At 42.6% G+C, this 17,058-nt stretch overlaps 1 protein-coding gene across 2 annotated transcripts in view; it reads right to left on the bottom strand.

Annotated features, from left to right (window-relative positions):
* Positions 1–592: 592 nt before the first annotated feature.
* The window catches only part of RILPL1 (Rab interacting lysosomal protein like 1), a 58,234-nt gene continuing 41,768 nt past the window's right edge, over positions 593–17,058 (bottom strand). For both annotated transcript variants that reach the window (XM_073586106.1, XM_073586108.1), the window contains exon 7: positions 593–1,029. In XM_073586106.1, coding sequence (XP_073442207.1) covers positions 885–1,029 — 145 coding nt within the window. In that variant the 3' untranslated portion in view covers positions 593–884. The remainder of the gene's footprint in view (positions 1,030–17,058) is intronic.

The raw sequence follows: 17,058 nt of genomic DNA, 5'->3' as shown, positions 1-17,058 counted from the left end.
TGACATCTTATCTGATAACACAAAGTGTGCTTGGATAAAACGTTATACAAGCACGTTCACTCATCACTAAGTCATCCTTATTCTTTGGACACGGGTTAGCTCCCAATCTGGAGAATACCCCTTTAAACAATTGCCGATTGTATATATTTAAGCCGGTAGGCTGTAATTTAATTGCCGACAAGATCGTTCTTCTGAACAGAACATATCATTATCGGCAGCAGACCTCATCTTTAGGATTTTAGTCACCTGATAAACAAGTGTTTTGCTTATTCATCCGATCGCTGGCAAGTTTACACCAAAATGTAATAGACGAAGGTGTGTCCTAACCAACCCTTGTTCTCGATCATCATCTTGAACCCTTCCGTATCCACACGTAACATTCTTCTACCTTACATGTAGCTGGATCCATTTTAGACGCTTTTCCAGCAAGCATATTTTAAAGCACACCCATTACCTACATACAGTTAGGCTGGTAGCATTACTTCCGCAAGCTATAAAAGCATGGCTTAGTGTGGTCTTCATCTGTGTACACAGATCTGAAGACACCAAACATTCTAAGAATGGAGAGGACTTCCATAAGACATCAATGAAATGCGGCAGGCACTGTATTTTTTAATATTAATTAGAAAGCTATGCCAGCTGTCTGTAGGTACAAGTTGCTACACAGAACAGTAACCAAGCCTTACTACTCCAGACTCAGAGCAGTTTTCCCTGCACTTGTCATACAAACAAGCCACCAGAAAGTAACCGGGTTACTAGGTTAATCCTCCATGCAGTGCACAGGCATCCCCGGATTAGGTATAGTTATGGTGCGGTGAAATATTTTCAGGCATGTAACGCAGAACGAAAACTTCAGCGGCTGCGTGTGCTCATGTATGGTCTAGTCACATGTGCTGTAAAGCTTCTTGTCCCTGCTCTGTGTATCCGTCGTCTCTGTTGTAATCTGCCCAGACACCAAAGGATTCCTGAAAGGTGACGTTTTTCTGCGTCATGGGCATCCGCTTCTTATCCCGTGAGAAAAAGCTAAACCTAAAAGAAAAAGGATAAACATGATCACATATACGGACAAGTTCTCAGCGTACTAGGGCAAGTTTACATAAGGCAGATCGGTTAACGAGCGGCTGGAAATTAATTCTATACTTTTGAATGTTTTTCTCCTGCAGCACATGCATGGATTGCTGCAAAACCCCATTCAGATTTATGGGACATGAGCAGCCATTGCTGCAACAAATCTGCCAAGTGTGCATTTACCCTTACACAGAAACATGTTAGTTCAGGTAGTGCGTTGCCAGTTACCGTAGGTTGATTTTCCAAAAAAAAAAAAAAAAAAAAAACACCCCTGGAAAACAATAAGGCAATGTATACAAGAGGCTTTTTTTTGCAGTCTTTTCTGCAGCTAAAACCTTCCCCTTTCCTATTTCATGGAAATTACATGTGACTTGACTACAGTATATGTTTAATAATGTTAGTTTATTACAGTGTTTTTGAACTGTCTAATTGCTTTCTATAGGTGGGAAAAAAAAAAACAAAAAACAAAAAAAAAAAAAAACAGTGCAAGAATGCTGAAAGCGTTGACGTACTGAAGAGATTGAAAGTGCTGCAGTGCCCAAATCAAAAACCAAGTGTGTGCAATTGGTTTCTGAAATATTATTGCTTTTGCTGGTACAAAACAAAAAAACGCAGCTTTGCTGCAGAAAAAAAAAAAAAAAAGCAACAAAAACTATATGCACACAGTCAAAACAAACTAACAAAACATTATAAAAAAAAAAAAAAAATAAAAAATAAAACACACACACACACACACACACACACACACACACACACACACACAGGAAAGGTTCCAAAAAAACGGCGGCGGCCAAAACAATTGGAAAAATGCTTACTAAAACGACCAGAAGAAAAAACAAAAAAAACAAAACAAAAAAAAAACAAAAAAAGCTTCTCACTGAAAAACTTTTAGAGTTCACCCGAGTTTAAAAGGCATCATGTGCACATAACCCAAGATATTTTATGGCTTTTGGAGCAGATTTGCTCCAAAATAACTCCATGTGCATACCTAAAAGGCTTGTGTACACCGTTTGACATGGATTTTTCTGGCTCACAAATCCACATAAAAACTGCTTAAAAACAGTGGAAAAACAAAACATGCATTCTTGCCAAAAAAGCAAGGGTCTATTAGGGTATGTGCAGATGTTCCGTAATTGCCAGCGCTTTGGATGAAGCACATGTCCACTGCGTCCAAAACACTGCAGGCGATTCCTCTGTGATAACTGAACCATGCGGAATCACTGTTTCCTATACATTGTATGGCTGAGATTTTTCTAGCGGAGATTAGTATCTCTGCAAGTTAAATTGACAGGCTGCGGTCTGGAGAGACGTGCTGCATGTCAGACTCGGCGTGTGATCCGCGGGCGCCAGTGCACGCATAGTGGACATGGCATTTCATGAAATCCCATCCACTATGCTGTAACATCTGACGGTGCAGAAGTCCAACCCGCAGCGTTTACTAACGGTGCACCTACGGTGCAAATCACAATGAGGTGATTATTATGGGGGACTTCAACTACCCCGACAGACTGGGAAACTGAAACCTGCGTTTCTCAGAAAGGAAACCAATTTCTGTCAGTGACCAAGGATAATTATCTGTCACAACTTGTGCAGGGCCCAACTAGAGGGACAGCCCTTCTGGACTTAATTTTAAGCAACAGGCCAGATAGAATAACAGAAGTACGAGTCGATGGGCACCTAGGGAACAGTGACCACAATATAATACAATTCCACTTGTCCTTCAGTAAGGTGCCCTGGAAGGGAGTTACAAAAACGCTGAATTTCAGGATAGTAAAGTTTGATCAGCTTAGAGAGGACCTTCACCGAATTGATTGGGACAATGTCCTCAAAAATAGGAGCACAGAAAATAAATGGGAAACCAGTTTTACACACCCACTGCGAGCTAGCCATCCTGTACAGAAATAAAAGGGCTAGGAACAGGAGAACACCAATGTGGCTAAATAAGGATGTAAAAAGGGCAATAAAAAGAACAAGGCACTTAGGAAGCTAAAACAAGAAGGCAATGAAGAAGCGTTAAAAAGTTATAGAGAAAAAAATAAAATGTGTAAAAAACAAATACATTTAGCAAAAGTGGAAACTGAGAGACTCATTGCTAAGGAAAGTAAAACAAACCCCAAACTATTCTTTAATTATATAAATAGTAAAAAGATTCAAATTAATGGTGTCAGCCCTTTAAAGAACAATGAGGGTGAAATCATAGAGAGCGATGTGGGAAAAGCAAATGTTTTAAATACTTTTTTCTCAACAGTGCTCACACAGGAAAAGGATTTGCCAGGGGAAATGCAGAGTGATAATGTAAACTCCCCATTAAGTATTACCTGCCTAACCCAGGAAGAAGTGCAGAGCCGCCTTAGTAAGATTAAAATTGACAAATCACCAGGCCCTGATGGCATTCACCCTCAGGTATTAAGGGAGTTAAGTAATGTGATAGACAGGCCTCTATTCCTTACATTTAAAGACTCTATAGAAACAGGGTCTGTTCCTTTTGATTGGCGGCAAGCAAATGTGGTACCAATATTCAAAAAGGGGTGTAAAAGGGAACCTGGAAACTATAGGTCGGTAAGCTTAACATCTGTTGTGGGTAAAATTTTTGAAGGGTTTCTAAGGGATACCATTATGGAATATCTCAATGTTAATAAATGTTTAACTCCATATCAACATGGACTTATGAAGGATCGCTCCTGTCAAACTAACCTGATCAGCTTCTATGAGGATGTAAGCTCTCAAATGGACCAAGGAGAATCATTGGATGTCATTTATCTCGACTTCTCTAAAGCAGGGTTCCCCAACTCCAGTCCTCAAGGCCCACTAACAGATCATGTTTTCAGGATTTCCCTTGTATTGCACAGGTGAAGCAATTAACACCTGAACAATACTAAGAAAATCCTGAAAACATGATCTCTTGGTGGGCCTTGAGGACTGGAGTTGGGGAACCCTGCTCTAAAGCATTTGACACTGTCCCACAAAAAAGATTGGTAAGTAAGATGAGAAAGCTTGGGCTAGGGGAAAATGTGTGTAGATGGGTAGGTAGCTGGCTTAGTGATAGAAAACAAAGAGTGGTTATTAATGGGGCATACTCAGATTGGGCCAGGGTTACTAGTGGGGTACCACAGGGTTCTGTATTGGGCCCCCTACTATTTAATATATTTATTAATGATCGAGTGGATGGCTTACACAGTAAAATATCAGTATTTGCAGATGATACAAAACTATGTAAGGTAGTTAACACAAAGGAGGACAGTTTGCAACTACAGACAGATTTGAGTAAATTGGAGAATTGGGCTGAAAAATGGCAAATGAGGTTTAACACAGATAAGTGTAAGGTTATGCACATGGGAAGGAGAAACAGATGCTACAATTACTCATTAAACAGGAAACTGCTGGGGAAATCAGACATGGAAAAAGACTTAGGCATCTTAGTCAACAAGAAGCTAAATTGGAGTGCCCAGTGTCAGGCAGCTGCCACCAAAGCAAATAGGGTCATGGGATGCGTTAGAAGAGGTCTGGGGACACGAGATGAAAACATAATTCTCCCTCTCTACAAATCACTTGTCAGACCACACTTTGAGTAGTGTGTGCAATTTTGGACGCCGGTGCTCAAGAAAGACATTACTGAACTTGAAAGGGTTCAAAGGCGGGCTACTAAAATTATAAATGGAGTTGGTTCACTACAATACCCAGAAAAGTTATCAAAATTAGGTCTATTTACTCTAGAAAAGAGAAGACTTAGGGGAGACTTAATATATATGTACAAGTATATCAGAGGGCAATACAGAGATCTCTCCAATGAACTGTGTACCAAGGACTGTGACAAGAACAAGGGGGCATTCTCTTCGTTTGGAGGAAAGACAATTTCTGCACCAGCATAGAAGAGGGTTCTTCACGGTAAGCAGTGAGGCTCTGGAATTCTCTTCCTGAGGAAGTGGTGATGGCCAACTCACTGAATGAATTTAAGAAAGGAATGGATGCTTTTCTTGTGAGTAACAGTATAGAAGGTTACGAATAACAGAATATTATAGGTAGATGGTTGACTCAGCTTAGGGGAAGGAATTTTTTTCCCTATGGAGAAAATTGGCTTCTACTCTTGGGTTTTTTGCCTTCCCCAGGATCAACAATGCAGAACAGCTGCACTAAAAATAGGCTGAACTAGATGGACATAAGGTCTTCCTTCAGCCTTCAAAACTATGTTACCCTTAGAACCTGATTTTAGATGTGTATTTCCAGCATTGTTTGTAATTTTAAAAAAATGTGGGTATAACAATAGCCTGTGTTTATTGGCACATTTCATCTGCAAAAGTCTTAAGCTGCAACAAATATGTTTTTTCCAAAATTTGAACATGAAAAAAGTAACAATGTTTTATAATACATTAAAAATTCAAGTAGTAAAAAGACCCACAGGTGCACTATAGGCATTTTTTTATTATTCAAACAAATGTGAAGCTAGTAGCAAAAATAAATATTATACATACAGTATATATAATTTATTAGTAGAGGTTTTTCTTGCCATAGATTCCATATACCGTATATACTCGCGTATAAGCCGAGATTTTCAGCCCATTTTTTGGGCTGAAAGTCCCCCTCTCGGCTTATACGCGAGTCATATACGCCAGGAGTCGGCAGGGGAGCAGGGGTGTCAGATCATACTTACCCCCCCCCCCCCCCCCCGCTTCTCCCACGGTCTCAGACTCCTTCCTTCAGCGGTCACGTGGTACCGCTCATTAAAGTCATGAATAAGCACATATTCATGACTAATGAGCGGTACTACGTGACCGCTGAAGGCAGGAGCCTGAGACCGTGGGAGAAGCGGGGCTGCAGAGATTGCGCCAGGAGGGGGTAAGTATATTCACCTGTCCCCGGTCCACCGCTGTGTGCCGCTCTGTCCTCCGTGTCCTCTGGCTGTGATGTTCAGGTCAGAGGGCGCGGTGATGTAGTTATTGTGCGCCGCGCCCTCTGCTGCCTGAACGTCACTGACAGAGGACCCGGAAGACAGAGCGGCAGTGGTAGAACGGGGACAGGTGAATATCTAAGGTGCCGGGTCCCTGAGACAGTGGTGACACCGGCACCTGGCCCCCATAGAACGTCGGTGTCCCTGCCTGCTCAGGACACCGGCACCTGGCCCCCAGCGATAAGAGGTGAGATGTCATTTTTTTTTATATGCAGAAGCAGCGGCAGCATATGGGGCCTATTCTATGGAGCATCTTATGGGGGTAAAATCTATAGAGCATCTTATGGGGCAGCATATGGGGCCATAACCTTTATGGAGCAGCATTTGGGGCATATTATTCTATGGAGCATCTTATGGTGCCATTATTAACCTTTGTGCAGCATTATATGGGGTGTAATTTGTATGGAGCATCTTATGGGGCCATCATGAACTGTATGAAGCATTATATGGGGCTCCTGATTCAATATGGATATTCAAAAACATCTAACCTACTGATGTCTCATTTAATTTTACTTTTATTGGTATCTATTTTTATGTTTGAAATTTACCAGTAGCTGCTGCATTTTCCACCCTAGTCAATAAGTTTTCCCAGTTTTTTTGTGGCAAAATTAGGGGGGGGGGGGTCGGCTTATACACAAGTATATACGGTATATTTAGCCCAGAATCCATGCCAAAAAAACTGTACTGAACATAACTAAAAACAGCATCAGGAACAATCAGAGGAAAAGTATAATAGAAACCCGTCACCACTTCTGGATTTATCACCCACTCCTGGTTTTAGCTCAAATCGTGAGGTAAAAACACTCAAATATTGAATGTGAACGTGGCCTAAGTTTGTTCTTTCACATTTAACGAGTATACAATTGATATATTAATACCAAAAGGGGATATATGACCCAATGGCATAAACAGCAAACAAAAAAAACAAACCTTCCATTACCTATATATTGTAATATGGCAACTATAATAACAATCAATTGCAGGGATATTTATAAAACTGTATAGTCGTCTACCCATTGCTAGGTAGACTAGTTGTATATACATATATTTCTACATTTAAATCCCAAGAAAGACACTCCAGATTTTCTGCCTAATATTATTGATTCGCAGCTAGATTACAGTTCATTAAAGAAATCACAGCCTACTAAAGGGAAGACTAGTCCAATGATGTATCACTTAGTTTACTGGGGTGCAGCAGTTGTGCTAAGATCACAGTGCAGATCTAGCAGAGCTCAGGAATGCTGCGCCGTGCATCACACACAGCACTGACCGACAGAACGGTAGGAGCTGGGTTACACAGAGCAGTTGACTAAGAGGCACAAGGCATTTAGTCCTGTAGTGATAATCTCCTGCTGATAAAACACTTATTTTATAGACCCCACAAAGCCCAGTAAGGCTGGTTTCACATTAGCGCTTTTTAAGCGTACGCACGGCCGGGGGTAGCTCCGCCACCGAGCTGGCTCTCTGCCCGGCGTGCCCGCCCCTTGCTTGTAGCGCCGCCTCCTAGCGCACAGCGGCGCCTGCGATCGGCGCACCCTATCTTTAGCATAGGGTGCGCAGATCGTGCGCAGGCCGTGCGCTAGTTGCGCTTTGACCTGCGCTGCGCACTTTTGACGGTGCGCCGTGCGCGCCAAAATCAAACTTTTCGGATTTCGGCGTGCTCGGCGCACCGTCAAAAGTGCGCAGCGCAGGTCAAAGCGCAACTAGCGCACAGCCCGCGCACGATCTGCGCACCCTATGCTAAAGATAGGGTGCGCCGATCGCAGGCGCCGCTGTGCGCTAGGAGGCGGCGCTACAAGCAAGGGGCGGGCACGCCGGGCAGAGAGCCAGCTCGGGGGCGGAGCTACCCCCGGCCGTGCGTGCGCTTAAAAAGCGCTAATGTGAAACCAGCCTAAGTGACACATCAAGGGAATCAGGCTCCCAACACCTACAGAATGCTGCTCTCAAATTATAACCCTAAAATAGCACAAAAAGGGGACTTAAAAATCCTCCAATAATACAAGAACACAGCAAAAAAAAGCAGAGAAGTTTACCCATCTAGGCCTCCAGACAAATTCATCAGGATGCTGTGGACCCATATAATTAAGATAGCAACACAGGTGCAAGAATACCGATAAAACAACCGCCAACCAATACATGGAAGGGGTGGTTGCTTGGTATATTAATGCACAATAAAAACTTGTATGCGGCGCTGTTCACACTATGGCCATGCACAGCATCCAGGTTAACAGCCTAGTAGTGACACCCTTCTATTAGCTCAGGCGGGCTGGCCCAGCACTATCAAAATGCATGCCATGTGAACAGACACCGCAGTCTACAAGACCAAATGGGCCCAACTGCACCCTGAATAAAAAAGTGCAAAAAACCCAAAAAATGTGAGGTATTAGCTGATATTTTGGTCAAAATATGTGAGCCCGTAACCTGCGCCAAAGGTCCCCATGTTTACGGGTCCTAAGTTCCTAACACTAAATCCTAACACTGAAATAGCACAAAGAGAATCCTGGACGGGTAAACGTCTCTGCTTTTTTGCGGTGTTCTTGCTCTCAAATTATATAGTAATGGCCTGTTGACAGATTCCCTTTAAAAGAGAACCTGCAGAACAATTTTGTAATCAAAAGTAAAGACTTGGCTGCAATACCGATTAATTTAATACCTTTGATGAAGAAATCCACTTTGTTGTGGTTCTTTAATCGTCATTTGGAGTTTTTAGCCAATGAGATTAAGGTGCACAGGGGCCGGAATGTATACGGGGTCTTCTCCCTTTGTGACTGCCCGGCACCCCCGCCTGCCTCCTGTCTATGTATAACCTGCCTGCTCTATATGAAATCTCAGCAATATCCTGTCATTCACAGACCGAAGGCCGGCAAAAGAAACTGGGGAAATAGACAGGAGGACAAGACCTCGTGCACAGGCCGGCCCCTGTGCACCGAAATCTCATCAGCAGAAAACATCAAATAGCAATTAAAGAACGATACAGTGGACTTCTTGACCAAAAGGTATCAATTTAATCTAGATTACAGCCATGTCTTTACATAAAATTGTGCTGGCAGGTTCTCTTTAAGGACTACCGTACTGATATAAGTATGCTTAAGATTTTCACAACTTTATGAATATGCATGTCAACGTTTAATTTTATATTTCCAGAAAAAAACAAAACACTCCAACATACTATAAAAAAGAGGTTGTTGACCTTGGAGCACCAACATAGGTTTACTATACAGATATAATAGACATGGATCAGTAGAGTGAAGAAGGGACATTTTATATGTTACAAATAACTGGCTGTACTAGAACAGAGGAAAATATTGGTTAAATGGCATCTGTAAAGTTCTTTAAAGCACGGCATCAATCCAGGCACGGTGTAAAGCATGCAGTCAGTGCCACACTACAGCATAGTGCACATATTAGCACCGCACAGCATGCAAGGCAGTAGCAATTTTTACATAAGTCTACCTAAAATCTTAATGTCCAAAAATATCCCTTCCCTAAACTCAACTAGCCACCATTTTATTCAATGTCCCTTTTTGATTTGTTTATTGTAGCCTAAAAAAAATATGTAATTTTGTACTTGTGGGCTTCATAGCAGGAAGAGGCACCAAACAAGAGGAAGAACTGTTGCTACTATCATTTATCCATGTCTGGGCGTAAAAAAAGGCCACTAAACACCATATACAAAATGTTTGAATTCCGGAGATTTTTTTTTTTTTTATAAGCATTTACAATGTGCCTTATGCTGAAGAATAAAGAGATGATACTTTGTATGTAACCCCCTTCTCATGTACAGCACCATGGAATTAATGGCGCTATATAAATTAATAATTGTAAATGATTTTCTGTTCACATCATGTATAGGCCTATAGTGGAAACATCACAGAAAGGCTTTTGTTGTGAAGAAAAAAAAAAAAAAAAAAAAAAAGTATAACTTGCCCCTTGAAGAAGCTGGGGTGAAACACTTTGCGTTCAAATGAAGGCAATACCTTTCATTGGCCCATATTTCCTACTGAATGGGCTGTGTCTATATAGGCCCTTCATGTTTTTGGGTTTACTTTCCCCACCACCTAATTTTTTTTTTTTACATGGATTACTGTCCAGATTCTATGAAGCCAATGTGTTTTTTCCTCACTTATTTTTTTTCCTATTGGTGGAACACAGTGGATTTTTTTTTAGCAAAATGATCCTACTGTGTAAGGTGGGGGAGGGTGGAAAGGTATACCACTCTTTTGGCCTCTGTATTCTGAATAAAGCCTTCCGAATGTGTTCTGTATGTGAACCCTGCATAACCTGGATGTCCATTCTAATGCTCCGATTTATTCGATACCTTCATATTCTTGTTAACTGTTATACGGTAATCTAGACATGTTTAATGGCCGACCTCATCATGAATCTGCGTGAAGACACTGAATGGCCATTCTGATTGGCAGCCGGATGCACGATTTTCATTTCAACAATCCCACAATCAGCCAGTCAGAACGGCAGCAGATTAGACACACGATGGCAGCACACAACCACTCCATGCACAAAAGTGACAAGCGCAATACAAAGGCAATGAAAATGGGTCCTACAAGAGAGATAAGCCTGCTGATTGGCTGCAATGTGGGATCATCTGCAATCAATCCTGCTGCTACCATGGGCATTATGGCCGTAAACATCCTGATGAAAACAGACACAACAGACAGCAAAAACATTATGTAAGGTCAGTATAGTATGTGAAACATAATATACAATATGCACTACAAATGGTATAACATGTATGATAGCTAAGGAAATACTACTCACAAAAGGTGAATTAGACCATCAGATGCATATACACATTCATATCAGGTTTGGGATCCAGACAGATCGAGAAATAGGAGTATTTTTCGGACTATAAGATGCACTTTTTTCTGCCACAATTTTGGAGGAAAATGGTGGGTGCATCTTATAGTCTGGATGTACCTGCTATGGCTAGGTGTGTGGGGGAAGAGGGAGTTCGGCAACGGCCAATAATAATGTTTATATAGCGCCAATATATTCCATAATGCTTCACAGTTTACCAATGAGCCGGCTGATGAGGCTAAAGCCTGTGCCCACGGCAACGGCCAATAATAATGTTTATATAGCGCCAACATATTCCATAATGCTTCACAGTTTACCAATGAGCCGGCTGATGAGGCTAAAGCCTGTGCCCACTGTTAGAAGAGAAATGAATAGTCGCTCCCCATGCCCTTAATCCCTCCCATCTGTATGCACTGAAGCCAGCGCTGAGGGGTGGGAGGGACTATGGGCGCGGGGAACAGTGACTATTCATTTCTCCTTTATAGTGGGCACCGTGTGCCCGCTAAGAAAGAAGATGAATATTCACTGCTACCCACGCCCATAGTCCTGGGAGTGGGGAGCGGTGAGTATTCTGGCAGCTGACCTCACTGCCATGTGCTGCTGACAAGTATAAATCAGCTGCTGACATCAGAACAGGACGCTGCGAGCGAGCGCATGTGAATGCAAGTAGAATAGTTTATGGGAAATTTTTTTTTTCTATTGGTGGAACACATAATGAGAAGAAAACCATTTCAAGCATTCAAAATTTGCATGTGGCTGAGCCATTCATTCCTAAATGTATAGTCTGGCATTTATTTATGTAACAGATTCATCATTGGATCAGAATTTAGTCTAGAACTGACCAGCACCAAGACCTCTGATTAAATAAATCACATATCATTGCCTGTCCATTATGGCAGCATTGAAATGTCTTGGAGCGGACAGAAGTGGTCCAGCATGTGTAGCCACACGATGGCTCAAGAGGTATAGGGGCCACATTTAGCTCCAAGGCAGGTGGAATTGTGCGTTATGAGCAGGGCTGTGGAGTCGGAGTCGGAGTCGGTGCTCATTTTGGTGGAGTTGGAGTCGGAGTTGGAGTCGGTATAAAATGGACCGACTCCTAAAATATATAATAAATTGGGTACAGTAATTCAATGCAGGATGTGCTGAATATTTTTTCATAGGAGTTTGGGAAAGTTATGAAATGTCCTATAAATGGCTGTTCTATTCCTGATCTAAGGCTACATTCACACACAGCGTTTTTCCTGTGTTTTTTGAGGATACGTTTTTCAGCTGCAAAAGTTGATCATCTTTTTAAAAAACTGCATCACCTGAAAGGTTTTTGAGCTCATAGATAATGTTACTCAATAGCAAAAGCAGATTAGAAATCTGCTCTATCTATCCATATCTGTCTATCCATATCGTATCTGTACCAAAAAGAATGAAAACCGGGTAGTACACCAATATATATTCTGTTCTATCTAAATATCTTGATTATTGGATCATAAAAATGATTAAATGTCTGAGGTTCACATTGTACTACAATAAATTTTTCACTTAAATATAAGCAATATGTGTGGGAGTCGGAGTCGTGGAGTCGGAGTCGGAGTAAGGGAAATTGAGGAGTCGGAGTCGCAGGTTTGGTTTACCGACTCCACAGCCCTGGTTATGAGGAGCTGTTGGACTGTAAAGGGCTCATATGTTATTTTTGCACAGGGGCCCTCTTCAGTTTGGGTCCACTCCTGCTTTTTGGGTAGGTGTACATGAGCATTTTATTTTAGAATTCTGACAAAATCTGCCACGTGTAACCCGGACGTGGTTGCAATTTTGACCAATGCGTCACTGAAAGGGTGAAAGCCTCATTAAGGGCATGTTTACACGTAGCAGATTTGGTTACCTTTTTTCCATTCTTTTTATGTGCAGAACATCAGCGTTTAAGTAGTAGCTAAATAAGATTTCTAAAACCTCATTCACGCGATGTGCTGTGCACTCTCATTTTTTAACTGATGTGCATTGTTTTATTTTTTTTGTTTTTTTTAGCACATCAATTCTTTCAGCATTTTTTTTTTTTTTTTAAAGGGTTTCTCACCCATTCAAAATGAATGGCTAAAAAACAAAAAACGTGTAATGGACTGTTTTTACTGCCAACAGTTACGTTGTAAATGTAGATTTCAGCCCAAAAGAGGATCCATATCAGATAGGTTCCCAGCAACGAGAATCGACTTATCATGGCTGCCGGGTACACATTGTAAGGTAGCGCTGTCATTCAGATAGGGGACACTCGCTTGGCAGTCACATCCGGCACAGGTTTTCCATAAAACAATCACAGTCCATGCGGTTTATTTAGGCATCAAACCATGAACCAGCAACATAAAGTTCATATAAGCAGCATAGCGTCCATGACAGAGCTTCCCTTTGTTATCCCTGTGGTCACACAGGTTTTTGCAATGTTCCATACGCAAGCTCTTCAGCCTCACAGATATATCCCCTCTCCTGGTTTACCTCATGACCGCTACAGCTTACTGCAGACGTCCATTCCCTCCAGGGAACTATCAGGCACGTGCAGCCATTAAACACAGCGTTCACTTGCTCTTAGGAAGACAGCCCCATCTGGGACCTTCCAAAATGGACCAACCAGGTCCAAGCATTCACTCACGTGACCTACCCTGGCCACCTTATATGGTCCGTAGCCACGCCCACCGGGTCACATGGCTATGACCTCATCACAGGTCCTTCAACCACTCATACACACTTTACAATAGTGTTCTTAAACACACCCCTGGGTGGGTTTGTAGGTAACTGGTCCAGCCCATCTCACCAGTTACCAGAAGACTTCCCAAAGACATTGAGACAGCACCTCAGCAGTATCACTGCTGATCCACACACGTCTCCATCCCAAGGCCACCCACCTTGAGATACATAACGGTCATTCAGTATTCTGCCACTCATCCTCTCTCCTGGGACATCCACACAGCGCCCCCTAGCGGACACAGTGGTCACTACACCACAACATGTACACAATTTTTCAGATTTTCTACAGCAGTAATGCAATTCAATTTTCATATTTCATCTTTGCATGCTATAGCACTACAGAGTGCAGCTTTATTTGTTGGTAACACTTGTGTTTGAAGAAAAAGTGTGGTTGGCAGTATGAGGGCAAGGTGTGAGGAGGCACAACATGGATATAGAGAGTGGGGCACAGTATGGAGCGTTAGCATCGTGAAGGACACTGTAGAGATATATTTGGTACTTTTGGAGATTGCCAGGTATTGAAGTCTATCGCCTCATGCAATCCAGAGGTCCCATTTTTGGCATGAAACTATAGATATCTGTTATTCTGACGCATGGTTTTGAATGCCCATGTTTTCTTCTGTTGGGGTAAAAACAGTCACCATCTCATCTCCCATACTGCTGGACATATACAGTAGAAGCTAGAAGTGCTCCTCAATGTTCCAGGACCACCACCAATTTAGGTTGCTCTCCCTCTCCTATGTATGGGCAATGACTTTGGGACCTACATGGTTATTGGACAAGTGATAAGTTGCAGATGAACAACACTTTTACACATTATCGTGTAAAACTGTTAAGAGAACGTGACGAAAAGGATGACACTGATGAGACATCAGGATCGTGGAGTTGTTCACTACATGCTCAATTACTTTGGAAACCATGAGGAAGTAATGGATGGACTGGTTACCTGGAAAATGCGATCAGAGAGAGGAAACAGACAAGCCATGATGTGAAAATAAGCAAATAACTGTACATTGTGTGGAACTCATCACTACAAAAAACGAAAACAACTTCACATTATAATCGGACATATGTTAAGTCGTTCAAGCTTAAAAGGAAAAAAATAAAGTTTGCTAGGTTCAGTGGTATGGAACATTAGAAAAGGAAAGGGGGCCAAAGCAACAGCATATGGATCCATACATAATCTTGCCAAAGTAACGGATTACCAGGATAATATCTCTTGCTTCTTCTCAAATATTGTAGCTATATGGTGACCTGGTCATCCTCATGTTCTGACCTATAGTGTGATGCAATGGATGGGTATGGTTACTTAAAGATCTCACAAAGGGCAGCATAGTGACTCCGAGTTTACAATCGAGTTTTTTTTTACTCAAATCCCACCAGAGACCACATCAGCATGGAGTCTGTATGTTTTCCACATGTTTTCATAGGTTTCCTCCAGGTACTCCAGTTTCCTCCCACAAGCCAAAAGAGAAATTAGATTGTGAGCCCCAATAGGGACAGTGATGATGGATGTCTGTAAAGTGCAGTGGAATTAATGGACTTCTATAAAAGTGAGAAAATAAATCTCAACAAAAAAAATTGCTTTCCTTTACACATGGTAATACTTCTAACAAACACATACTGAACGTAGCAAATCATATACATCAACTTAAAGGGAATAAATGAACCACTGTGGGGGGAGAGGGAAGGGACATTTATTAAGCCCCCTTCACACATAGCGAGATCGCTAGCGATATCGCTAAAGTGTCACCGACTTTGTGACGCAACAGCGATATCGCTACATGTGACACTTACCTCCGACCCGGCTCCCCACTGGATATCGCTGATCACATGAGAACGGGATGGTCCATTTCTCGTCGTCGGCTTCCTGCTGGCGCCGGCGAGCGACTCCATGGACGCCGGCGGAAGAAGTCACCCTCGCTGCATGTGACAGGTAACTGACGACCGTCGCATCGCTCGGGAGATCTGCCTGTTTGGCAGCTCACTAGCAACCATTTAGCAATGCACCAGCGATCCTGACCGGGTCGTATCGTTGTCGGGATCGCTGGTGCATCGCTAAATGTAACGGGACCTTTAGAAGGTGACTGGCAGACCATTCGGAATAGAACTGAAAACCCAAAAGGAGAACACAACATATGGTAAAAGAAAGATCTGGAACACAAGTCAGAAGGAGAAAAAAAGAATTAGAGTTACCGGTAATTCGGTTTCTAGGAACCTTCCACGACAGCTACATCGGAGGATGTCTTCCCCGCCCTAATAGGGGACAGGAACACCTTAGAGGTTAAATACCCCTCCCCTTCCTGCAACCACCAGTGTTTTCCTGGACACCAGTATGAATAGTTACCACCAAAGTGCAGGAATCATCCAATAGGAATATCAGATAGGGAGGGAAATTAGTGCTGTTGTGGAAGGTTCCTAGAAACTGAATTACCAGTAAGTCTAATTCTATTTTCTCCAGTCACCTTCCACGACAGCTAAATCGGAGTAATACCAACAGCTAATTTCTCTGGGGGGGGGGGGGGGTAGATCACGGCCTGCAGCACTCGTCTGCCAAATGTTAAATCCCCATTGAAATTTAGCCTGTAACGCCTGGTGAACGTGTGGATGGATGACCAGGTGGCGGTTCTGCATATCCGCTCTGACGAAGCATTCCCCTTTTCTGTCCATGATGTTGCTATCGCATGGGTAGAATGTGCCCTCAGTGAGGCGGGTGGGGCCAGCTTCTGTGATACGTAGGTCAGGCAGATAGATTGAGTGATCCAATTCGCGATAGTGTTCTTTGACGCCTTCTTGCCCTTATTTCGTCCCAAGAACTGGATGAATAAATTCTGGTGAATCCGCTAGGCTTCACTCTATTGTCGGTAGACAGGACCACTCTGCAAATGTCGAGAGTGTGGAAGGTTTCTTCCTTAGGGTTGGAAGAGCTTGGGCCGAATGAGGACTGTACAATGTCCTGATCCCTATGAAAGTTTGAGTAGAAAGGCGTGAGCTAATCTCAAGATAATATTATCTGTAATGATTACAAGGTAAGCTTCTTGAATTGACAGGGCCTGCAATTCTCCTATACGTCTAGCCTCAGTAATTGCAACTAAGGACGGTTAAAGGGTTAGGATTTCATGGTCATGGAATCTAGAGGCTCAAATGGATCTTAGGTTAGGGTGTTGAGCATGGTGTTGAGATCCCAAGGAGGCCCCTGACTGCGGAGTTTAGGACGAATCCTGGCTGCTGAAGCCATAAAATAGTTTGATCCAGCAGTGGCTGGCCAGGTCAAGATCAAAAAAGGTGCTAAGAGCTGATATTTATACCTTTAGTGTGCTGGGGATAAGGCCCTGTTCTAGACCTTTTGTAAACATCTAGGGTCTGTGCTGCACTGGTATGGAAGGGATCAGGGGTGCCTGGAGAGCACCAGAGCATAAACCTTTTCCAAGACCTTGGCACAGATGGCCTTGGTTATTGGTTTTTAGCTTTCCTGAAGGGTTTGGATTACCCTATCCGAG

The sequence above is a fragment of the Dendrobates tinctorius genome, unplaced genomic scaffold (assembly GCF_039654945.1).
Source record: "Dendrobates tinctorius isolate UK_male_01 unplaced genomic scaffold, ASM3965494v1 ptg000090l, whole genome shotgun sequence".
Taxonomy (NCBI): Eukaryota; Metazoa; Chordata; class Amphibia; order Anura; family Dendrobatidae; genus Dendrobates; species Dendrobates tinctorius.
Note: the sequence above shows the minus strand (reverse complement) of the source record. Positions and strands in the feature narration are given on the sequence as shown.